This window comes from Gigantopelta aegis, chromosome 3 (assembly GCF_016097555.1).
Source record: "Gigantopelta aegis isolate Gae_Host chromosome 3, Gae_host_genome, whole genome shotgun sequence".
NCBI lineage: Eukaryota > Metazoa > Mollusca > Gastropoda > Neomphalida > Peltospiridae > Gigantopelta > Gigantopelta aegis.
Window position 1 is genome coordinate 60,634,648 of NC_054701.1, and position 26,212 is coordinate 60,660,859.

The 26,212-nt window shown below is 36.6% G+C and overlaps 2 protein-coding genes across 2 annotated transcripts; both read right to left on the reverse strand.

Moving 5' to 3' along the window:
* Positions 1-5,498: 5,498 nt before the first annotated feature.
* On the reverse strand, positions 5,499-9,396 carry LOC121367311 (tomoregulin-1-like). Its single transcript, XM_041491421.1, has 4 exons — positions 9,360-9,396; positions 7,868-7,988; positions 6,940-7,134; positions 5,499-5,646 (listed from the first exon to the last, which is right to left on the reverse strand). Exons 1-4 carry the CDS (start codon positions 9,394-9,396, stop codon positions 5,577-5,579), a joined length of 423 nt encoding a protein of 140 aa, XP_041347355.1. The 3' UTR covers positions 5,499-5,576.
* A 3,886-nt stretch (positions 9,397-13,282) lies between these two features.
* LOC121392754 (agrin-like) lies at positions 13,283-20,458 on the reverse strand. The gene is made up of 5 exons (XM_041523846.1): positions 20,327-20,458; positions 18,394-18,514; positions 16,520-16,723; positions 14,989-15,082; positions 13,283-13,376 (listed from the first exon to the last, which is right to left on the reverse strand). The coding sequence occupies exons 1-4, from the start codon at positions 20,361-20,363 to the stop codon at positions 15,013-15,015; spliced, it is 432 nt and encodes a 143-aa protein (XP_041379780.1). The 5' UTR covers positions 20,364-20,458; the 3' UTR covers positions 13,283-13,376; positions 14,989-15,012.
* Positions 20,459-26,212: the final 5,754 nt, after the last annotated feature.

Consider the following 26,212-nt stretch of genomic DNA (forward strand, 5'->3'; position numbering starts at 1 on the left):
ATAAAAATGTCTGTTATTTTCATAGGTTGAAGATAAATATGCATAAAATAACACACGTGTTGGGTCCAGATTAGAGTTTCTAGGTGTATAATTATTATTAGTACCAGTCAATGGAACACTCAAGTGTGCTATGCTATGTTGGTTCTTTTCCTATATGTCTGTCTGTCTGTCTGTCTGTCTCTCTCTCTCTCTCTCTCTCTCTCTCTCTCTCTCTCTCTCTCTCTCTCTCTCTCTCTCTCTCTCTCTCTCTCTCTCTCTCTCTCTCTCTCTCTCTCTCTCTCTCTCTATATATATATATATCATAGCGTGCTTAAGTATTCCATGAATTGGTACTAATTATACACTTAGAAAACTCCAACCAAGACCCGAATGCCCTTGATATTACTGTACTTGGCATTTTATAAAACCTGACATGATGTTCAATACTGCATGTACTTGCTCGTATTAAAAAGTCTTAAATATTCAAATTATACCACAGTTCATATCCCTATAATAATAATAATAATAATAATAATACAGTGAAACCTGTAAATTGGCCAAGTTTGATGGTCCTGAATTTTATAAATTCTAAAACGTTGCCCTCTAAACATTGGATCCTGTCTAAATGTAATAAATATTATAATAGGCCCCAGGTATGATCTGGTTTAGACAAGCTTCCCTGTAATAATAATAATAATAATAATAAAAGTCATCCATAAGACTTCTAATACTAAGATGCAGGAAAATGTTCAATGTCCAATTATTAGTGAATATTTTGTTTGATTTTAAAAACATCTGACTGGAATTTTTAAATGTATATTTTAGGGGAAACGAAATTTATATTTACGAAACATTAATAGGAAGTGAATTTATGGTCATATGTGTGACATTGTGCACAATGCCTTCAAATGTGTCTAATACGTTGTTACTTGTTACGGCAGTTGTAAATTTTAATAGTTTTACAACACTGTGGGTAGTTTCTGATTTGATATTTTCTATCACTTTGTATGTTTTCTCAGTATGCCTTATGCAAATTAACTACTAACTTCTACTACACGTGATTGGTCAATAATGCTGTGGGTTTTTTTGTTAATTTTTTTATGTTTGTAATTCTGGATTTGTAATCTAACCAGATATCTGGATAATGCTTGTGTTTTAACAACATTGTAATAGGTTTTTTGGTCTGTACACGGAACCGTTGTTTTTATATACCAGAAATGGTTATATGTGTACATAATCCAAGTATAGGATTATGATCACCGTTATGGACAGAGATGCATTCACTTAACTTGATAATGTTCCTTTAAATATTTCTATGAATTTCTCATGTTTGTACAAGTGGTTTCACCTATTGATAAGATTAGTTAAAAGCAACCTTTTTTCTTTCTTTCTTTTTTTCTTTTTTTTTTAAATTTTCTTTTGTGAACATAGTTTTCTCTGAATGAGTAAATATTTAGATTTTTGTTGTGGTCTTTGTGTTCATTGAGTGTAAATGATACATGTAATTTTAGACCTAGCTTGGGCATGTTACTTTGCATAAACCTTTCACAACTGTTTTAAAAACAAATATTTTAACCCATTTATCATTCAAATGTACATTGTACTTAAATTACTAACACTGAACAGAAATGTTGAATTTTCATTTCACGCTAATTTAAAATCAGTAAAAAACACCCCTCAACATTTTGTCAAAAAAAGTGTACAAAAAATACAACAAATGAAAGGAAATAATTTCTATGGAGGTTGGGATAGGAGTTCATTTCACATCAGTAGATAATTAAAGTACTGTAATTGAAACCATAATATTTTATGTTTTTCTCTAGTAAAACTTTGGATACTATTTAAAGGCAGGGTAAATTTGGCAGTTGACTTACTATTAATGGCCAAACAGACTATTACCTGAAAATATATTTACTCATCAAACTACAGTGACTGATACGGCTTAAAAAGAATTGTGTGTTTCTCATATATGCCCAAAAAATTAGTTTGGGTAGGTTGGCTTTTTTTTTTCTTTGCTTTTTTTACTACTATCCTCCCAACAGGCTGAAATAAAATGTATATACTTTTCATCTACATATTAAACTCTTCTTTTTTTTATCAGGAAATGATATTAATAATACATGTACATGGAGAAAAAAATGAGGGTCAAGCTTTTTTATATATATAAACGTAGGGTTAAGTTTCCAGAAAAAACCCACTACTGTTTTTAGGCCTAGCAAGCATTTTTTGAAGAGGAACATGCACAAAATGAGTCAAGTCGCATAATCCATGTGATTGCTTTTAGTCGGTCAATTTCAGTGTGACACAGCCTTTAAATTTATTGCCTGTAAATGAAGATATTCTTAGGGGATGGGCATCTTACTCTTCAGACCAGAGCACAGGCTAATGGCATTTCTTGTTGGCTATGTTGAGTAACCTGTACCAGACTTGATGGTGCAGTAATTGAGCCATCAGTTTTCAGACTGGCAGGTACTTAGTTTGTGCACAGCTAGTTGAATAGAGGAAACTGAAAGGCAACTGGGCAGCTCTACAACTAACCCTGGAAACCTTTCTACAAACTGCTGCTGAAATGGCAATTTAGGGCTTAATGACTGGAATGGAGTTTCAAATATAAATATTGGTTTTGTCTGCTCGCTCTATTTGCGACTAACTCATTTCATATTTGGCCCAACACAAACAATTTTTAAATAAATCTAATTGAAAATTTGATTATTATGATGCATTAAAAATAATTGCTTTTTTTGTTTTCTTCTTCTTTTATTCTAATTGAAATTGTAAATTCCATAGCCTTATTACCCCACCAACCCCCGTCTGTGTTGGATACATCCAGCGGGGAAGCTTTGAGAATGTGCCCAAGACAGTCGTGCTTGAACCTTCAGTGGATTAAGTATGAGTTGAATGATTGGTTTATTTCATATAACAATCCCATCCAGAATACAGTCTTTATTGAACACAATTCGAGAATTAAAATAATGATCAAGCTTGTGTAATTTAGTAATTATTCCAATGCCTAGTGCTGTACATATACACCTTTTTATCTCTTATAAATAATTCAATATTTAGACATTTGCTCTTGATGATTGTATTATGGACGTGACAAAATTAAATGGTTTGACTATAATAACTAGCACTGACCTCTGCCTCTGTTCTGAACAGACAACATGGTAGTTGAGATGTTTGTCCAGAACTACACTCTTGAAAAGTACACGGCACAGCAATACATGAAAAGTAAATAACTGCAAACATTGCATTGCTCACATCTGTTGTCTATGTGAAGGTTCATTTCATGGTTTAAGTTTTTTAATTTGATGAACAAACAATCGTCATTTCAGTTTCTTTTGAAGTTTATTTCCCACTTAAAATACCATAATAGTAATCAATTTAATAAGTTGTGCTATATTTTTGTTGGCTGGATCATTTTTTAGGAACAGAATTACTTTCATGCTAAATGATTCCAAGGCATATTAAGTTTTTAAATATTATTATTTAATTTTATTGCAAACTACTTCTATGAGGGTTTTTTTTTAAAACAACTGATTTTATTTATATACTGTGGGTGATTTGCTTCCTTGAGACCACTAATCTGAGTCAGCCCCACCTGCAAATAATTGATCATTATCTTTTCACATTTATATTCCTGAGATAGTAGTTAGTAGTTAGTGAATGAATGGATGAATTGTCAGGCCATACTGGAACTACCACAATCAAGAAGACCTATTTGGCAGTGATATGATGTGTGTATGATAAAGTAAGGTTGGTTGTCATGTAATGTAATTTTATCGTAGTTAATTTGATGTACATTGACGACAATAAAAAATTATTTAACATATTTGGTAAGAAAAGTACCATGACGTGTATTTCCAATTTTAAAAAACAAAACAAACAACCACCACCAAGTAATAAGTTTAAATGTCACAAAGACTGTTTTTGAATAGGTACCAAATAGGGTATTTAGGGACCGTAACAAAAGTATATTGAAGCCAGAGAGTCACTTAGTCTTGATTCTGACCCCCCACCCCCCTCAAAAAGACTAAATGGGCAGTTGACTTTGGCTTCATCCAAATTGACGTTGCAGAACAAGGTTTGGAAAAGACCAAAGGAAGACAGTAGTAATATAAAAGATACAAACAGTATTTATTCATGAATGCACATAGTGAAACAATGTTTTAAACAGTGATACGAGGCCAACCAAGGCACTCTGAAAGGCTTTGTAACTATTAAACTATACATCCAATGGCAATATGCCCATTGGTATCTTTCATCAGACGCCAATGACATAAGCTCCAAGTTGGCCTATTTCAAGTCATATTTTCCAGCAATTTAAGATAATTTATGCTTCTTTTCTCTTCTTTTTTGCTGTTGCAATTGCCGTTTTTCGGCTCTATTCCAGCGCTTGATGTGTAAGGTAGAGATTTTTTAAACAACGTGTATTGTTGTTAATATCTTGATGCAGAGTTGAGTTGAGTTGTTCCTGTCAAGTCTCTTTTTGTTAATTAGAAGTTACAATATATCGTGAAATGTTTTAATGCGCTGTTTATTGGGAGAAAATATCACACCCACCCGCGACACGACGCCACACGCAAATTGCGATAAGTGAAAAAAGAGAAGTGACTCTTATTAAAGAAAATCATCCTAAACACGCTCAAGATGTATAACAACAATTGTTTGTTTGTTTTTTGTTTTGTTTGTTTCATTACTTTATTATTTATTAGTGTTACACATGATTGCCAAACCACTTGTCATACTAAGAGAGCTAACTCTTTACGATCGTTACAACGGCAAGACCTGTGTGGTACCAACATGGCCGTTATAACGAGAGTTGACTGTAATACATACCTAGCCACCTTGATATCCTGGTTTGCATGGGCAGTAGGTCGACAATAAATACCTTGGCCAGTGTTTTGAAGCCTTTTGGGTTGTGTTTGTATGATGATTTTCAAGTTCAAAGCGAGTGAAGCCAAAAGTGATAAAAAGACTAAATGGAGATGTTGAAATCATAAACCCCCCCCCCCCCCCCCCCCCCCCCCCCCCAGACTAAGTGACTTAGTCTCTCTGGCTTCAATATACTTTTGTTACGGTCCCTTAAGGAAACAACAATTTAATCAGTTATCAGAAAAGTGTTTTATAGAATCTGAACAAACGGATCTCTATCTTTATACACATTTTGAACATGTCACAGTGTATACAGTAAACGGTCATCGTTTTGTTTATTTTGCAATAAATATTTATCTATTACATTTCTGATTGCCAGAGTTCTGTTTTTTTTATTGGGTTCTAATTAATACGAATACAGAGTTTGTAATGAAATGAATTACATTTCTGATTGCCAGTTAACAAATCCTGTTTACTTTATACGGTTATTTAAAAACGTAAAAACAACACAAATAACAAATATCTAAAAAACAACAAAAAAAACCTCACAAAAAACATCAAGAACCCCTCACCCCAAAACACCACCACCATCAAAACCCCCCACAACAACAAACAAACCCAACAACAAAACCCTCACACTTTCCGAATAACAACTATAAATTTATTTTGCCATTTGGTAACAAGTACAGATACACCAACATGTTTGCTCAATGTCCGTCTGTCCTTCAAGGGCATGCATTGTATTCTTTTATAAACAGCTTTCTGTTGATGCACCGGGCTTTCTCAAACAGACAACTGTTAAAAAAAAATGATGTACGCATAATTATAATAAATAAATTGTCCACCAGTATCCATACATTCCATAAAAATATAATTGTTATTGTTGTCGTCATTGTTAATTAATTTAATCATACACTCTCAATTAAGCACACCCAGTTTTTGTTTTACCATGACTGTCAAGCAAAATGTTCTTACTTGCGCCCAATGTGAAATATTTGGGAAAATTAAGGTTATCCGAAAGATGAGTTTTTTTAACTAACAAAACCACAAATAATAATAACAATGTTTAATATTGTAATTGCTTTAATTACGGTTTTGATAGTGTTGTGTTGGAGGCGAATTGGGAGCCAATATGACTGGATCTGGTATAATTTACTATTTCTGTCCAAACCCCCCCCCCCCCCCCCCCCCCCCCCCAAACAACTGTACTTCACTGTAATCTGGTAAGGACAACCCCAGTCCATGAAATCAGTAGCGAATGGAACAGCCATGTGCCCGGATGACAGCCTCTACCCTTTTTCTCCTTACCCACTGTCATCTGATACGATTACGTGATAACTGCTGCCATGCTGGATGAAATGCTGCCCCCTAAGGCCCAAAACACACCGGGTCTGGGTCTGGCGAGTGTTGCAAAGATGCCATGTGTGGTATATTTTGGAGTGTGTGGCAAATATGGCATGCCTGGTGTATTTTGGCGTCTGGGTCTGTGACGGTTACTTGTTTTCAGTATACATGTATGTTAATGGATTCATATCTTTAGATAAATTTACTTCTATAAACATCAATAATAATAAGTATGAGAAATCCACATTGATTAATATATACTTTTCCTGTTGTTTATTAAGAAAAATTAATGAGTAAGGTTCGAACATTGTGCAGCTACCAGTCCGGCAGTGTTAAAATATAGCACATCTTCTGTGAAGTCTGTTGCCATGGGCCTAATTCACTGAACTCTCGCAATTTTGCGATCTCGCAGTGCAATGCTAAAAGACTTGCAAAGAGTATGCTTTGTTGTCTAGCAGAGCCTAAGACATCTTTGTGAATTAGGCCCTAGATCTCTGTAGTTCGCGCCAGCACAGACGCAGTGTTTTGTCACATTGGTTCAATGCGTTTCATTTTCGACTGGTACCATAGTCGCCAAACCCAGATCCAGATCCGGTGTGTTTTGGGCCGTACGCAGATAAAATATACTCTACATGAAAGGCCCTTTTTTAAGGAAAAAATTATTAAAAGTTGCATTTTTATCAAACGGTCCTTGATTATTTATTCATTTATCTGTGTATATTTGTTTATCCTAAGTGCACTTACAAGTTGTTGTAAGTCGTGGCATCTGAACCACATACTATCTCTACGTCGGTGCCGCAGTGACTGTAATGAAGATTTCTGCAGAAGAATTCGTAGGTAGCTTCACTCCCATGACTCCCTGAATTTCCAGTGAAGCACGTGCCGTTGTGAATCATGTGGATGTCGCGATCGTGGCAGTGAGCTTTGGAAAACAAACAGCTGAAAAACGCACACAAATATTTTAAAAACTAAACCCACACATTTGTGCAGTACCTGGTCATCTTATTAAGCCATTATTAAAATACAAGCATCAACTGTTTTGTAATTGACTGGATTTCATTTTCTTATACACCCCGTTGGTGAGAACACCATGCGTTATTTTTGATAACACATGGTTGTTTACACAAGTACGTGTGTTAACAATTTCAAGACATACGACTGGCTGCTAATAGGTGATGACCAGGTCACCAAAACGAATGAATGAATGTTTACCGACACCCCAGCACGAAAAATACATCGGCTATTGGGTGTCAAACTATGGTACTGCAAACAAATAAGGTGATGATCAACATCAATATAAAAATTCAAGAGGGGCATGGCTAACCATTATATCTCGACTGAATGTAAAAGTTGTAGCGAGACTAACGGATCGAGATTAACAGTAACGGGCAAATAACCTTTGAATCATGCCCCCGGATACAACAAATAACTCGCGCCTTCGGCGCTCCTTCAAATGCCGCCCCCCCCCCCCCCCCCACACACACACAATAATGTTCACCATGCTACTGGCCTGTATAGTCACTTGATATCTGTACAAAGTTATCGGTATAGTCATTTGGTAGATATTTTGGTTTTGCTTTGTCATGTGAATCAAATAGTTTAGCTACTAAATTAAAACTAAATTATTTTTAAACATGGGCACAACAATACTGTATCTTCTACAGCTACTCACTGGTTATCATACGTGACGTGGTTGCTCCCACATACATGATGATTGGCAAACAGGCTGCAGTCAAGTATGGATACGTACTTACAAACAATGGTTAAATCTATCCGACTTTGACCGAGGCTCACTGAAAAATAAACAAACATTCGAATAATACGTTATGAAACAGCCATTTTCTGTTTTAAAAACTGGGGTAAGCCCTAAATAACACACGTGCGTTAATTAAACACATTATCTTCGACATTGACTGCTGTGTAATTTCCGCTGATTCAAATAGTCTCCTGCTTGCAGGCAATAAAAAACGTTAAATTTGTTTTAAAACAATAATAAACAAAAACAAAAACAACAACAGCGAACAAAAGTTTATTTGTTAAAGTTTGGTTTGTTCAACGACACCACTAGAGGACATTGATTTATTAATCATCGGTTATTGGATGTCAAACATAGATATAGAGAGGAAACCCGCTAAATTTTTCCATTTGTAGCAAGGGATCTTTTATATGCACTATCCCATAGACACAGCAGGACATACCACGGCCTTTGATATACCAGTCGTGGTGCACTGGCTGGAACGAGAAATTGCCCAATGGGCCACCGACGGACATCGATCCCAGACCGACCGCACATCAAGCGAGTGCTTTACCACTGGGCTACGTCCCGCCCGCAACAGCGAACAGGCAGATCTATAGACTAACACACCCTCATTGTTAGATTCGCATTCACAGCACAGCAGCTCTAAGGATTGTATCCCCTCGGTGGATCCATTCTCTGATAGTTTTTCCCTGTTTCAACTAGTGACCCATGATTGGTATATCAAAAGCTGTGGTATGTGCTGTCCTAAGGCAAATGTTTGACATCCAATCGCTTTAAATGCAAAGACATGTAAGATCGATTCCTATCAGTGAACTCCGGATTTTATACAGTGCCCCTGAGTGGTACACCAAAAGCTGTAATTCGTGTGCCGTTCTGTCTATAGAAAAGTGCATGCAAAAAAAGATCAGCTGTTGTTGTCCGATATGAGTAGTCTATGTGACGACATGGGGTTTCCTCTCTAGACCAAATATCGAAATAACCTTATATTAAAACCAAATTGCCATAGTTGAAAATGTGCCGAGGTGTCGTTAAATAAAATATTATTTTTCTTAGCTTTAGTTTACTTTGTAAACCAAAGATGATTGACTTACAAATTAAAACCCTCTTCGGCGGGCCCACTGAGGTTTTGTCGTCTCGGCCAGTGCTCCACGACTGGTATATCAAAAGCTATGATGTATGCTGTCCTGTCATTGGGAAAATATATCTAAAAGATCTCTTGCCCGTTCTGGTAAATTGTGATGGGGTTTCCTCTGAATACTGCATGTCAGAATTATCAAATGTTTGAAATCCAATTAGCCGATGGTTAATTAATCAATGTGTTAATCAGTGGTATCATCAAACAAAACAAACTTTAAATTTTAACTTTACACATTATAAATATAATCGTAGGTATTAGTACATATACCTGCCACAAGGCAGCATAAAGTAATGAACCTCCACATTTTCCTAACTTCTTGGCCAAGAAAGGGAGATCAGTTATTTTCGTATTTTATCAGCGGTCGTGGTTTTATCTCACTCGAACTTCATAACATAGAAAGTGCCGTGACAGCTGTTGTTAGTGTAAGAGACATAGTTGGATTGTCTAAAAATAACGACGAACAATATTCTAGCTATTGAGATCGTCAGTCATCCAAAGCCCACTGGACTATCGTTTAGAAACTTAAACACAAAGAAACCAATACACCACAACTCGTTAAAGTTTGTTTTGTTTAGCAATACCACTAGAGCATTTTGATTAATAATCATCGACTACTGGATTTCAAATATTGGTAATTTTCATTTTAGATAAGAAACCCATTACATTTTTTCCATTGATAGCAAGGGATCTTTTATATGTGCACCATCCTCCCACAGACAGGATAACACATAATATGACCCTTGATATACCAGTCGTAGTGCACTGGCTGGAACGAGAAATAGCCCAGTGGGTCCACCGACAGGGATCGATCCTAAAGCGACCGCGTACCAAGCGAGCGCTTTACCACTGGACTACGTCTCGTCCTACGAGAGTGGAAACCCGTGATGCACTGACTAGAAGGAGAAATTCGAATTTACGAAGCCTGGTTTTCTTCAACGGAGATGTTTAAACATCGTAAATGTAAGGCGAAAACGGGCTTTGTAAAGTTGGCCCTATATTTTAGCCAAAGATCTAAACTAACAGTATGATAAGCCCAGGGCCTTGCTAACCCGTAGGGTTGAATGTTTAATGAACCTCATAACTGTATGCTATTATTCGATGTCCTTGAATATTATCTTGTCGGTTTAATTTAGTAGCTGTATTTCAGGCAAAACTGGAATACTGAAAATCCCGTTTCTTATCTTGATCTTTCCAATTAGCCTCAGGTACACCACACCACTACCATTACATATCTGCATTGTTGTTAACAGCGCTCTGCGGAAACAGGAATTCCCTCATTGCGGTGTGAATGGATGTCAGTAAATGTAGTATACATGCAATACCAATATTACTTGGAGTGTCTTCAAATTATGGATGTACACGAAATGTTTTTAATGTCTTTTATCATCATAATTTCTTTTATCATCTGTTTGTATTTCACTGTGTCTGTCTGTCTGTCTTTTTGTCTGTGTCTCTCTCTCTCTCTTCCTCTCTCTTTCCCTCCCTCTCTCTCCCCCCCCCTCTCTCTCTCTATCATATCTCTCTGTCTGTCTCTGTCTCTGTGTGTGTCTGTATATATATCATGTAATGTATGTATGCGTGTGTGTGTGTGTGTGTGTGTGTGTGTGTGTGTGTGTATATATATATTGATATACTATTCTAGTATAATATTTATATTTTATGACGAACAGTGTGACGAGTGCCAATGTTGGACATTTCGATCCCTGTGTAGTATGGTTGTGAAGTATTTGTGTTGTATTACGTGGATGAAGAATGCTTATATTTAAACAACTAGCTGTGGGCGGAAAGAACGTAATAAATATTGGAAGACAGCATTTGGAAAATAAATTGCCAATATGTTGCTGTTGCTGAATGAAAAGGTAACTCTTTATTTGTGTTTACCTCAGAATACTGTTTTAGTAAAGGAAAAAAGCATCCATATACAGTCTGAGATTTCTGAAATGATTTCATTGGTTTATATATCAAATCTCATGACTGATTATGCAGATATTAGACGGTAAAGGTCAAATATCCTATTGATATAAAATGCGGGTAGGAGCGTTCGTCCCCACGATCCGCCTCGGTGGTGTGTATATATAGTAAAGCCACCGGACAAAAGACTGGTAGACTCCCACCCAGAGAGAGTTTAACGTGTCAATGAGTAGCTGTAAGGCCACCACGCAGACTTCTCTCTAACTAACCACTAACCATCTGTCCTGGACACAGTACAGATAGTGGAGGGTGCATGTCCTGGATAGCTTGTTTGAACCTTAACTGAATATATGCACGAAATTCAGTATCAATTAAATGTTTGGTCAAACATTCAGCGACAGTTCAGGATTCAAAATCTCATTTTGCCTTTTCTTCTGCGGGCCAGTATCAAAGTTTATCTTACTTTTTAAAAATTAAATTTTGTTGTTGTTTAGGAGCGGTGACGTGTAATAAAAAGTAGGTTACAGACGTGGTTAAAGCATTGCAAATTGCATGTACAACAGCCTTTTAATCAGCTTGTTCGGTTGCCAGTAGACACCGTGTGGCAAATGCATAAACCACATTTTTGACAAAGCAGGACATCTACATTGCAACCCCCCCCCCCCCACACACACACACACACAACACACACAACACACACACACACACACACACACACACACCACAAGCACACAAAAAAAAAAAAATGAAAGAAAGAAAAAACTCCTTTTTAAGTTAACACTTCTCATGTCTGATTAGGGTTGGGAGGGTATAAATTTCTTTGAATCTGGTTTTGGATAACCATGCAACCAGGACGTAAACCGAGCATTTTGAACTGTGGCTAAGCCCTGGCATGACTGAATGATGGCGTATCCATGAGACAAGTAGCGAGACACCTTCAAATTAGCCATTCCGTCATCCAACGGCTACAATAGCGTTTCTGCACCACTAGCATCTAGCAAAGGAGCCATACCACCTCAGGTGCAGTGATTAGTGGCCCTTAACGTTTTGTGACTACTATAGTTACTACATTAAATGCTATTTTGATATATTAATGTCGTAAACATTCAGTACATCTCTCTCTCTCTCTCTCTCTCTCTCTCTCTCTCTCTCTCTCTCTCTCTCTCTCTCTCTCTCTCTCTCTCTCTCTCTCTCTCTCTCCCTTGAAGGATTTCAAAGTTTCAAAGGACTTTCAAAGGCTTTCAAAGGACTCTTGAAGGCTTTCAAAGTTTTATGGTAGACATTCCAATACGAATCATCACTGATTAACATGATATCTGTTGCTATATTCTATTTTGTTTATGTGCATATTTTCAACTATCTGGTCAAAATAATAAAGGGTGCCACCTGTGGGCAAAATTGCGAACACCTGATTTCATCACCGTTTTGACGGTCATTCACAAATACGCGACACAACAATTGTCTAAATACCCTTTTAACTGTCTTGTGCAAATTTAGATTTATTATTTAGCAGTGTTATGAGTGGCAGGTCTCTTTACAGAGTAAAAAAAAGATGGTGTCGTCCTAGGGAGTGGCAGACCTCTCGTAGACGAGCCATCTGACAGTGATTCAGTGGAGCATCCAGACATTGTTAAAAAAAGATGGTGTCGTCCTAGGGAGTGGCAGACCTCTCGTAGACGAGCCATCTGACAGTGATTCAGTGGAGCATCCAGACATTGTTAAAACGTCATTTTTAACTGTCGTGTACAGAAATACGAGCTATAATATGTTAATAATTTTGTCGTTCAGGTACACTTCTTGTTTTACTTTACCCGTTCAGCCTATTACATTGAAGGGACATTCCTGAGTTTGCTCCATTATAAGATGTTTCTGACTAATAAAATATTTCTACGATTAAACTTACATCTTAAACACATTTTCTTGTTTAGAATATCAGTGTCTGTATATTCAATGTGTTTCTGGTCGTCTTAATATTTCTCAGAAACCCAAACTGGCTATTGTCTTCAAATAATTTCGTACGTACGAAAAAGCAATATTTTAGGAAATATATATTTTTTTAACCTAGTACAAATATTACAACGATAAGAAACACGTTTAATATACAGCCACTAATATTTTATGCAAAAAAATATATTTGATATGTAATTACAATCGTTAAAAAAGTTTCTGTTAGTCGATAACATCTTAAAAATTTCAGCAAACTCAGGAATGTCCCTTTAATTAAATTTCAGCCGCTAACAATTAGCGTTTAAATTAATTAAAACAAGGCACAAAACCCCAACTCTGTATTGTATTTATTGCTGTTTGTAGCAGTACAAATTTGATACTGTCTTGGTATAAGTATCTGAACTCCCAACTCTGCTGCACAGTCAGCTGAAAGAAGAAATAATACACTTGGAAATGACCGGCCTCGGTGGTGTCGTGATTAAGCCATCGGACATAGGGCTGGTAGGTACTGAGTTCGCAGCCCGGTACCGGCTCCCACCCAGAGCGAGTTTTAACGACTCATTGAGTAGGTGTAAGACCACTACACCCTCTTCTCTCTCACTAATCACAAACAACTAACCCACTGTCCTGGACAGACAGCTCAGATAGCTGAGGTGTGTGCCCATGACAATGTGCTTGAACCTTAATTGGATATAAGCACAAAAATATATTGAAATGAAAAACTTGGAAATGAGAGACGATTCTGAACATTTCACTGTCTAGGGATGTTTTCATAATGCAAATCAGTAACGTAAAAATACAACATATACTAATTTAAAATTGTAAGATAATATTTCAAAAGGATTTATTGCTGATGGTCACATTTGGTTGAACTAACACTGGTAACAGATTTTATTGTTTATGTCCCACTGTTCCCAGCCAGTGCAATGCGACTGGTATACCAATGGCCATGGAATACACCGTCTTGTCTATGGAAAAGTGCATATAAAAGATCTTTTGTGTGTTTGTTCGTTTAAATGTATTCAGGTTTCGTCAAATAAATATTTCTTTCTTTTTATTTCAATGGATAGTCTATGTTACTATATTATCAACGTTCTTATTTGTACACAAAATACAGTTTTTGATATATAAATAATTTTGTACTTTTGGTAAGACGCAATGCCTATTTGGGTGTAGGTCTATATTGCGAACATCTGGATAGATTACTTACCAAGTAATGTGTGTTTGAGTGTAGGTCTATATTGCGGACATCTGGATAGATTACTTACCAAGTAATGTGTGTTTGAATGTAGGTCTATATTGCGGACATCTGGATAGATTACTTACCAAGTAATGTGTGTTTGAGTGTAGGTCTGTATTGCGGACACCTGGATAGATTACTTACTAAGTAATGTGTGTTTGAGTGTAGGACTGTATTGCGGACACCTGGATAGATTACTTACCATGTAATGTGTGTTTGAATGTAGGTCTATATTGCGGTCATCTGGATAGATTACTTACCAAGTAATGTGTGTTTGAGTGTAAGTCTGTATTGCGGACATCTGGATGTGTTTGAATGTAGGTCTGTATTGCGGACAGCTGGATAGATTACTTACCAAGTAATGTGTGTTTGAATGTAGGTCTGTATTGCGGACATCTGGATAGATTACTTACCAAGTAATGTATGTTTGAGTGTAGGTCTGTATTGCGGACATCTGGATAGATTATTTACCAAGTAATGTGTGTTTGAATGTAGGTCTGTATTGCGGACATCTGGATAGATTACTTACCAAGTAATGTGTGTTTGAATGTAGGTCTGTATTGCGGACATCTGGATAGATTACTTACTAAGTAATGTGTGTTTGAATGTAGGTCTGTATTGCGGACATCTGGATGTGTTTGAATGTAGGTCTGTATTGCGGACATCTGGATAGATTACTTACTAAGTAATGTGTGTTTGAGTGTAGGTCTGTATTGCGGACATCTGGATAGATTACTTACTAAGTAATGTGTGTTGGAGTGTAGGTCTATACTGTGGACATTGGGACAGATTACTTACCAACGAACGTGTGTTTTTCTTTCTTTACGCACATGCGTTGTATTCTTTTATAAATATGTTTCTGTCGTTACAACGTGCCTTCTCAAAGAGACAGCTGTATAATAAAAATCAAGCATAAACAGTTGAAATATTCGAAATTAATAAGAAAACAATGTGTTAAAAACGTCTTTAGAATTTCGTTCTGAAACATCACCATCATATTAAAACGCAGTCACGTACACACACGTGCGTTCATACTTATACGCAAACGCGCATTTATCAGACGTCCCCTGCGCGTGCTGTAACCTCACCGTGGTGCAGGGGTGTAACATTCTCTTTGAGAATGGCCAATACAGCACACTTGATACAATTGTAATTTTGAGTAAAAGTCATTATCTATCTGTGATATTTGTATTTTTGCACAGTTCTTTACAATGCTTTTATTTAAATCTTGAATTTTTATATTGACGTTGATCATCACTTTATTTATTTGCATTACCATAGATTGACACCCAATAGTCAATGTATTTTTCGTGCTGGGGTGTCGTTAAACATTCATTCATTCATTCATTATCAAACGTACTTAAAACAACTTTTAACGAAAAAATAGCTTTTACACTGAACTCCCAATTTAAACTTGCAAGTACCTAAATGAAACAAAATATTTTAATTTTTAACCTGTTGTTAAAAAGATTTTTTTGTGTTATGTAGGAGAGCACCTGGCCATCTAAAATGTTATCACACCCAATCATATTATATACTGTGTAACAAGTGTTTAACCGCCTAAAGATTCATCCAACATTCAATAACTAAAAATGTTAAAATCTTATCTGAAGACAGGAACATGCTGATATTCATGATGATTTGATACGTTCTGAATCATCACATATCCTAAAGATGCAATAGGATACATGTCCTTACAAAATGTTTTTTCTCTCTTTTTCTTCAAACACCCATGGCCGAATGTGCCTTAAGCTGCGATTAGGCACCTCCCTACAACCCTGCAAATAATTTAGCCCTGCTCACCCATCTTCGGGAGTGATCCATGTTTATAGTCTGTACCCTCTATACCCTTTGACCAATCCAGCTTGAGTGACCCTACCAGGAGCTGAAGTTCCCGCTAATACAGCTATATTGGTCAAGGAATGAACCATGCTGTACAGCAAAACACAACTATGAATGTCTTCAAGAGGCATGACGAATAATTCTGAAATTATAATTCTGAATAAAAAATACTATTGGTAGTAAATCTTAAGGCAGAGATGAATTTTACTTGTAGAAAGCAGGGAATTGCATTTCAGTAAATCTAGTTTTCAAAAATGTACGGGGGAGCATATCCCCTCAGTGTCTACTTGCTTCCGCCGTACCTGATCAAACTTCTGACGCCTGCCCAACAGTCACATTATCTTGAGCTTCCTAGGACACCAGAACAACCAAGAACACACACGTTATACAGACATAAATTCTCTTAGGAACAAACTGAAGTTTTAACCAGAAGTATCACACAGTGCTTTAAGAGGACTGCGTTACCTTTAATTAACAGTTTACTTACAAGTTATTGTATGTCTTCCCGTCGGACGCACAGACTATCTCCATGTCGGTGCCACAGTGTGTGTGTAGAAGATTTCTGCAGAAGAACTCATACGTGGTCTGGCTGCCGTGGCTCCCCCCATCCTTGTGTCCGGCATCACTGCATGACGTGTTGTAAGTCAGGTGCAAATTTCTGTCCTGGCAATGTGCTTTGGAAAACATACAGCTGAAAGAAAATAATTATTAAAATCTTTAATCGTTTTTCTTTTTTCTTGTATACTTAACCTGACCTAACACTAATGGCATTTCCCACTGGAACAGGTTGAGTTGAAAAGAGATGATTTATTTAACGACCTGGCAATGTGCTTTGGAAAACATGCTGAAACAAATAACTGTAGAAAATTTGGATCGTTTTCGAGTGCTTGCTTGAGGTGCGTGCGTCGCAGGATCGATCCACCTCGATGGATCCATTCAGCTGATTTTTTTTTTTTTGATTTTTTTCCAGTCAGTGCACCACAACTGGTCAAAGGTAGTGATATGTGCTTTCCTGTCTGTGGGAAAATGTACGTATAAATGATCCCTTGCTGCATTAGAAAAAATGTAGCGGGTTTCCTCTGATGACTACGAGTCAGAATGACCAAATGTTTGACATCCAATAGCCGATGATTAATTAATCATTGTGCTCCAGTGGTGTCGTTAAACAAACCAAACTTCTTCTTTTCTTCCATCAGGCTTATAATGTCTACGGACGTCTGAGGGCATTCAAAATGTTTTATGGCAGACATTTGGAGGCTATATCTACTAAATACGATGCATCACTGACCAAAATGATGACTGATGCTATTCCATACCTTTTCATCTCTTGGGTGAAACTCTTGCACGCTTAATACATTTTTTTGTCCTCGTTTTAGATGAAGTTATGGACTTAGTAGCTGTGGTGAATCATGACTGGTGCCACCGGTAGGGCAGGGTATGCCTACCTTTCGTGAACACTTGATATCATTACTGTTTTGACAGTGATTCATAAGTGCATGTCATCACAGCTATATGTATTCCAATGAGCTCTGTCCTGCGCTAGTTTTGATTGAAGGAAATGTTTTATTTAACGACGCACTCAATACATTGTAAGGACCACACAGATATTGAGAGAGGAAACCCGCTGTCGCCACTTCATGGGCTACTCTTTTCGATTAGCAGCAAGGTATCTTTTATATGCACCATCCCACAGACATGGTAGTACATACCACGGCCTTTGATATGCTAGCCGTGGTGCACTGGCTGGAACGAGAAATAGCCCAATGGGCCCACTGACGAGGATCAATCCCAGACCGACCGCTTTACCACTGGGCTACGTTTCGCCCTAGTTTTGATTGAGTAAACAAGTCTCAGAGTGGCAGTCCTCTTTGTGGCGTTGCAAGAAAGATGTATTGTCCTCGAGAGAGGCTGTCCTCTTACATCGGCCACGGTGGCGCAGTGGTTAAGTCATCGAACTACAGGCTGGTAGTTACAGGGTTCGCAGCCCGGTACCGGCTCCAACCAGAGTGAGTTCTTTAGGGCTCAGTGGGTAAGACCACTACACCATCTTCTCTCTCACTAACCACTAACCAACCAACTAACCCACTGTCCTGGACTGACTGCCCAGATAGCGGAGATGTGTGCCCAGGACAGCATGCTTGAACTTAATTGGATATAAGCACGAAAATAAGTTGAAATGAAATGTCATCTTACAGACGAGGTACTAGGTAGATAGTAGTTTTAAAAAAAGAAGTAAATATAAGCCTATTCGTTTAAAAAAAAACCCACACAAAATTTTTTTGGGTCGTCATCTCATTAATATACATAATATGACAAAAGACTAACTACATATATTTTCTTATTATAGATTACTATACTTACTGGCTGTCATATGTGATGTTGTTGCTAGCACAGACTTCGTGGTTTGCAAACAGGTTGCAGTTGAGTATAGAGACATACTTGCAAATGATGGTCAAATCCACTGCAGTTTGGCTGAGGCACACTGAAACGTGAGAATGAAAAGCAAACCAAACAAAACAACAGCAAAATAAAAATAGAATAGAATATTGCTGATATTATCTTAGAGTAACGATTACAGTCTAAATGTGGGTTAGTCATTAAAACTCGTTCTGGGTGGAAGCCGGTACCGAGATGCGAACCCTGTACCTATCAGCCTTATGTCCGATGGCTTTACCACGACGCCACTGAGGCCGGTCACCAATGCTTAAAATATCACACACCATTTCAAGCATAGTAAAATTATGGAAATCCCAACACACCATGTGTAGAAAAATACCGGTGAATAAAACAAATCATTCAGATTTGTCCCTTATGCATGCATTTAAATCTGCATTTGGAATACTAGTAGTTGGGCAGAATAAAGCTTATTCCTTGTAGAATGTTACTAAAAACCACTGGCTCATGAAAATATACTGACTGAAAGAAATAAGGGAACATCATAGTATTATACATCCAGTTTAAAGGGACATTCCTGAGTTTGCTGCATTGTAAGATGTTTCCGACTAATAAAATAGTTCTACGATTAAACTTACATATTAAATATATTTTCTTGTTTAGAATATCAGTGTCTGTATATTCAATGTGTTTCTTGTCATCTCAATATTTGTAAGAAGCCCAAACTGGATTTTGTCTTCAAATAATTTCGTACGTACTAAAAAACTATATTTTAGGAAATAAGATGAAATTTAACCTAGTACAAATATTAGAACGACCAGAAACACGTTGAATATACAGTCACTAATATTTTATGCAGAAAAATATGTTTGATATTTAATTACAATCGTTAAAAAGTATCTGTTAGTCGATAACATCTTAAAAATTGCTGCAAAGTCGGGAATGTCCCTTTAATTCACTATTAGCGTAGTAATATTTAGTATAATTCAAAGATGTCATGTGGGATTGAATGTTAGTAACGCGATTAAATGTCTCAGGCTATGGATATGGTTCTTTTAGGTTGTAGACACCATTTGATTTTTACTATATATGTGTTCCCTTATTTTGTTTTATCAGTATACGCTGTAATGCCAGTGTTAAAGATACATTAGATTCATCCAATCTGCATTTATAACAGTAAGTAAAGTTAAAGTGTGTTTTGTTTAACGACACCACTAGAGCACATTGATTTACTAATCATCGGCTATTGGATGTCAATCATTTAGTAATTCTGACATATAGTCTTAGAGAGGAAACCCGTTACATGTTGTCCATTAGTAGCAGGGGATATTTTTATATGCACCATCCCACAGACAGAATAGCACATACCACGGCCTTTGATATACCAGTCGTGGTGCACTGGCTGGAAAGAGAAATAGCCCAATGGGCCCACAGACGGGGATCGATCCTAGACCGACCGCGCGTCAAGTGATCGCTTTACCACTGGGCTACGTCCCGCCCCTTAAAGAGTAAGTAGGACGGTAGGAAAAAAAGAAGAAAATTAACAAATACAGCTACAGAAAAAAACGTGAATCGTGAATTTTACGAATGACGACTTGGAGCTCGAGAAGAAGAAAGAGAAGCAGAAGAAGAAAGAGAAAGAGAAAGAGAAAGAGAAAGAGAAGAAGAAGAAGTAGTAGAAGAAGAAGAAGTAGTAGAAGAAGAAGAAGAAGAAGAAGAAGAAGAAGAAGAAGAAGTAGTAGTAGAAGAAGAAGAAGAAGAAGAAGAAGAAGAAGAAGAAAGAAAGAAAGAAAGAAAGAATAAACAGAAAAAAAATGTATTTATACTAAAATACTGGGACAATAAAAAGTTATTCAATAATATGCACAAAAATGCTGTATACATTTGTTTATACAAATACCTGCAACAAGGCAACAGAACACAATAAGCTTCCACATTTTTTTTTTTAAATGTCTTTGATCAAATTGGAGAGAATCTACTTTTAAACTGTGTCACCGATTAGGATTTCGTGTCATGTGAACCACACCCTGCCACGAAGCAAACAGCTGTGCGTGACAAACTAAAAACTGTTTTTATATACACACGTGCCAGGTAGATAGATAAGATCAAATTCCACCTGTGTGTGGGCCTCTCCAATACACAATGCCACGGTCTAATTCTCCGAACAGAGTGATTGGAGGCTATGGTTACTTCCGGTCAAAGTAGTCCAATTTCATGGACTGCGTTACCGTGACAATGAATATAGTTTCCAAATCACGGTCGCACCTGACCTAAAATCACAAAATGGGTGGGGTGAGAGAATAAGAAACCCCCCAGCTGCGCACAGTAATACATAAATATTTTATCTAGCTGGACAAAAATTGGCACTTCTAAACAACTTTATATATACACTAAATGTAACTCATGCTACACACCGGAAAGTTTTAGATGGGATGTGATGGCATTACACGAGGCTTTCCGCCCAAAATATGACTGACGTGTAGATAACCAACCCTCATTAGCCAAGGATATATTCATGGCCGCCGTGTACATAGCCACTTTCGTGTTAAGTAACAAAGATGGCGGCATCTATTATGGTTTGTACTTATAGAATTCATCTCTGTACGCAGTATTTAGCACGATAATGTATGGTCGTCGATTGGACCTAACCGCAAAAACGATCCTTGCGAAATGTGATATCGGGTAGTTACAAATAAGGCGATCGGCAGTACAAATCAAAAGAGAAGAAGCAGTTAGAACGAAACTAAAAAGGTCTTGTGTATTATGTCATAGATATGGCGGCCTCCATTATTGATATATTTATGGAATTCATTTTTGTACGATATGGACCTGGCCGTAAAGCAATCCTTACCAAATGCCACACCTGGTCAGTACAAAGAAGGCGCTCAGCAGTACAAATCAAAAGAGAAGAAGCTAAAGTTAAAGTTTTTTTTGTGTTTAATGACACCACTAGAGCACATTGATTTAGTAATCATCGGTTATTGGATGTCAAACATTTAGAAATTCTGACATATAGTCTTGGAGAGGAAACCATCTAGATTCTTTCATTAGTAGCAAGAGATCTTTTATATGCACCGTCCCACAGACAGGATAACACAAACCACGGCCTTTGATATACCAGTCGTGGTACGCTGGCTGGACAAGAAATAGCCGAATAGATGAGGAGAAGCGGTTAAAACGATGGGAAACTTTTGAAAAGGTCTTGCGTATTATATGTATATATATATATATGTGTGTATGTGTATGTGTATGTGTATGTGTATGTGTATGTGTATGTGTATATGTATATATATATATATATATATATATATATATATATATATATATATATATATATATATATATATATATATATATATATATATTCTCAAAACGTATTTGTTATTATTTTAAATAAACAAAATTTTAGGGTATTAAAAATGTAAAAATTATTGAAATGACAAAAATTGTGTCTCATCCTTATCAGTCTCTGTATTACCTATATATAAAAATTTCTTTATCCGATATTAATCTATTCGAGATATCCACGCACAGCTGCCCACTCCCTTCTGGCAGAGTACAATTCCCATGGCTCGTTTTAAACACGGTCGCCTGATAATACACGCCTTCTGGCTTCCCACAGAGAAAGAACTATGTGGAAGTTCATTGCATTGTGTTGTCTTGTGGCAGGTACCGGTTATGTTAATTATTTACTAATTATTTCTTCTCTGTATGTGTGTGCGTACCTTTACTTTGTTATATTAGATTTTAAAGTTAGTTTTAATACTTAGTATTTATTCATTCATGCTTGAATTTGGTTAAGACCCAGTAGACCAGGTGAGTCTGATGAGACGAACCTCAGGCGAACGGTTTACCGACTCGGCTAATCCCACCACTCGATTCTGGGGAAGGAAGGAAATGCTTTATTTAACGACGCACTCAACATATTTTATTTACGGTTATATGGCGTCGGGCATATGGTTAAGGACCACACAAATATTGAGGGAGGAAACCCGCTGTCGCCACTTCGTGGACTACTCTTTTCCATTAGCAGCAAGGGATCTTATATATGCATCATCCCTCAGACAGGATAGCTGCACATACCACGGCCTTTGGTATACCAGTCGTGGTGCACTGGCTGGAACGAGAAATACCTCAACGGGCCCACCGACGGGGATCGATCCCAAACCGACTGCGCATCAAGCGAGCGCTTTACCACTGGGCTACGTCCCGCCCCCGATTTTGGGGAAAGGGACACAAGTACATGCACGGCGGAGCAAGGGGCTCTAGCCCCTCCCCCCCCCCCCCCCCAATAATTCTGAATCAATAAACATTATTGGTAGTAAATCTTAAGGCAGAGATGCATTTTATTTGTAGCATGCAGGAAACTGAATTTCAGGACATCTAGTTTTAATTTTTTTTACGGGAAAGCATATCCCCGCCCCCCCCCCCCCCATAATCTTTGCTTTGTACCCTCGATCTCAATCAGTCCCCCCCGTGCCTGAAGTATAAGATACTTGATTAATCATCGGCTATTGGATGTCAAACATTTGGTAATTTTGACATATAGTTTTAGAGAGGAAACCCGCTATATTTTTCCATTAGTAGCAAGGGATCTTTTATATGCACCATCTCATAGACAGGATAGCACATACCACTGCCTTTGATATACCAGTCGTAGTGCATTGGCTGGAACGAGAAATAGCCTAATGAGTCCACCGACGGGGATCGATCCCAGATCGACCGCGCATCAAGCGGTCGCTTTACCACTGGGCTACGTACCGCCCCTAACAATATGAGACACAGAATTGACCTAAGCCATCTACTTAAAGCCTAAAACATTTAACTTTAAAAAAAAAAAATCCTACTAATATACAAGCTATACAAACTTTTTATAAAATGCTGTCTTCTCCTTCACGTATCGTTCTAAGCGCCTGGGTTATTTTTTTGTTTTCGATATGAGTGTGAAAGCACTAAATCATTTTATGCCAGACATCGGAGACATTAACTGTGACAGTGAATGCTTAAAGAATTAAAGTCGCATACCCTAGTTTCAACTCGTAAAAATGAACACTAAGTTTTGTTTCTCTGCAAACCTGTAACACATCTGGGTAAAGTTACAACAGAGTGAAACAAGAGTCTGAAATGGGGAAATACCGTCTAAAATAGACTAGATCTCGTCTCCATAACTGTTACCTCTCAGACATAGAGCGTTTTTGAAAATATAAAAACAAAAATGCATTTCGTGGTATTAGAAACAGGATGACCAGAAACACTTCGGTTGTACGAAAATGGATAATCTAAACTATAAAATATAAGTAAAGTGTGATTTAAATAATAAAAAACGGCTTAAATAGTTAAAAATATGCCGTAATGTTTAAAAGCTTTAAAATACATATTAAATAATCCGTGTTTTCATGTTTTAGTTGCCCAAGCAGTTGATGTGAGCACTATTTGCAAATATGTCTCTATACTCAACTGCAACCTGTTTGCAAACCACCCAGTATGTGGTAGCAACAACATCACCTACGACAGCCAGTAAGTATGTTAAAAACTACAAAACCATCAGGCTTACCTTTCTGTACTGAATAAGAAATCTATTTTGAAAAATAAATTTTCAAACAAGAAAAAGTTCCAGTCCGAAAACATTACAACATTTGACTGATATTATAGTTAGAATTACCGTAGGGTTGTTACGATACATCTGAGTATTTTGTAAACCTATCAGCAAACTGTATCATAGATGAATTCGTATTCGTCCTGTCAAATATACGGATATGTAATTATATGTAAATGCTTAATTTCTGTTTCTGTTTTTTTTTGTTTACCTGATAATATTTAATAATATTTATTTCAAAAAGACTAATCAAAACGCAACGCTGATGCTTGATTAATAGATATTTCCTTATTTACTAAATACAATTGCTATTGATGAAATACAGGTCATTTATTAGACTGGAAGTGTTCCTAAATTTCCCAAATTTCAATTATTTTCGTTACCTTTTTCGGTATCGAATCATAAATGTAATATCAGTTTTGACATCGAATCATAAATGTAATATAATTTTTGACATCGAATCATAAATGCAATATAGGTTTTGACATCGAATCATAAATGTAATATAAGTTTTGACATCGAATCATACATGTAATATTAGTTTTGACATCGAATCATAAATGTAATATCAGTTTTGACATCGAATCATACATGTAATATCAGTTTTGACATCGAATCATACATGTAATATTAGTTTTGACATCGAATCGTAAATGTAATATTAGTTTTGACATCAAATCGTAAATGTAATATAAGTTTTGACATCATGTACACAAACGGGTATTCGTACACATACACATACTTATACACATGTACACAAACGGGTATTCGTACACATACACATATTTATACACATGTACACAAACAGGTATTCGTACACATACACTTATTGTACACAAACAGGTATTCGTACACATACACATATACACATGTTCGTACACATACACATATTTATACACATGTACACAAACGGGTATTCGTACACATACACATATTTATACACATGTACACAAACGGGTATTCGTACACATACACATATTTATACACATGTACACAAACAGGTATTCGTACACATACACATATTTATACACATGTACACAAACAGGTATTCGTACACATACACATATTTATACACATGTACACAAACAGGTATTCGTACACATACACATATTTATACACATGTACACAAACAGGTATTCGTACACATACACATATTTATACACATGTACACAAACAGGTATTCGTACACATACACATATTTATACACATGTACACAAACAGGTATTCGTACACATACACATATTTATACACATGTACACAAACAGGTATTCGTACACATACACATATTTATACACATGTACACAAACGGGTATTCGTACACATACACATATTTATACACATGTACACAAACAGGTATTCGTACACATACACATATTTATACACATGTACACAAACAGGTATTACACATACACATATTTATACACATGTACACAACACATTCGTACACATACACACATCGTACACATACACAAACATATTCACATATACACATACAAACATATATTCGTACACATGTACACAAATATTCGTACACATACACATATTTATACACAAACAGGTATTCGTACACATACACATATTTATACACATGTAACAAACGGGTATTCGTTCACATACAAACACACATATTTATTATACGTACACATACACATATTATATACACATGTACACAAACAGGTATTCGTACACATACACATATTTATACACATGTACACAAACGGGTATTCGTACACATACACATATTATACACATGTACACACATGTACACAAACATATTATTCGTACACATACACATACAATTAGTTATATACATGTACACAAACGGGTATTCGTACACATACACATATTTATACACATGTACACAAACAGGTATTCGTACACATACACATATTTATACACATGTACACAAACAGGTATTCGTACACATACACATATTTATACACATGTACACAAACAGGTATTCGTACACATACACATATTTATACACATGTACACAAACAGGTATTCGTACACATACACATATTTATACACATGTACACAAACAGGTATTCGTACACATACACATATTTATACACATGTACACAAACAGGTATTCGTACACATACACATATTTATACACATGTACACAAACAGGTATTCATACACATCACATATTTATACACATGTACACAAACGGGTATTCGTACACAT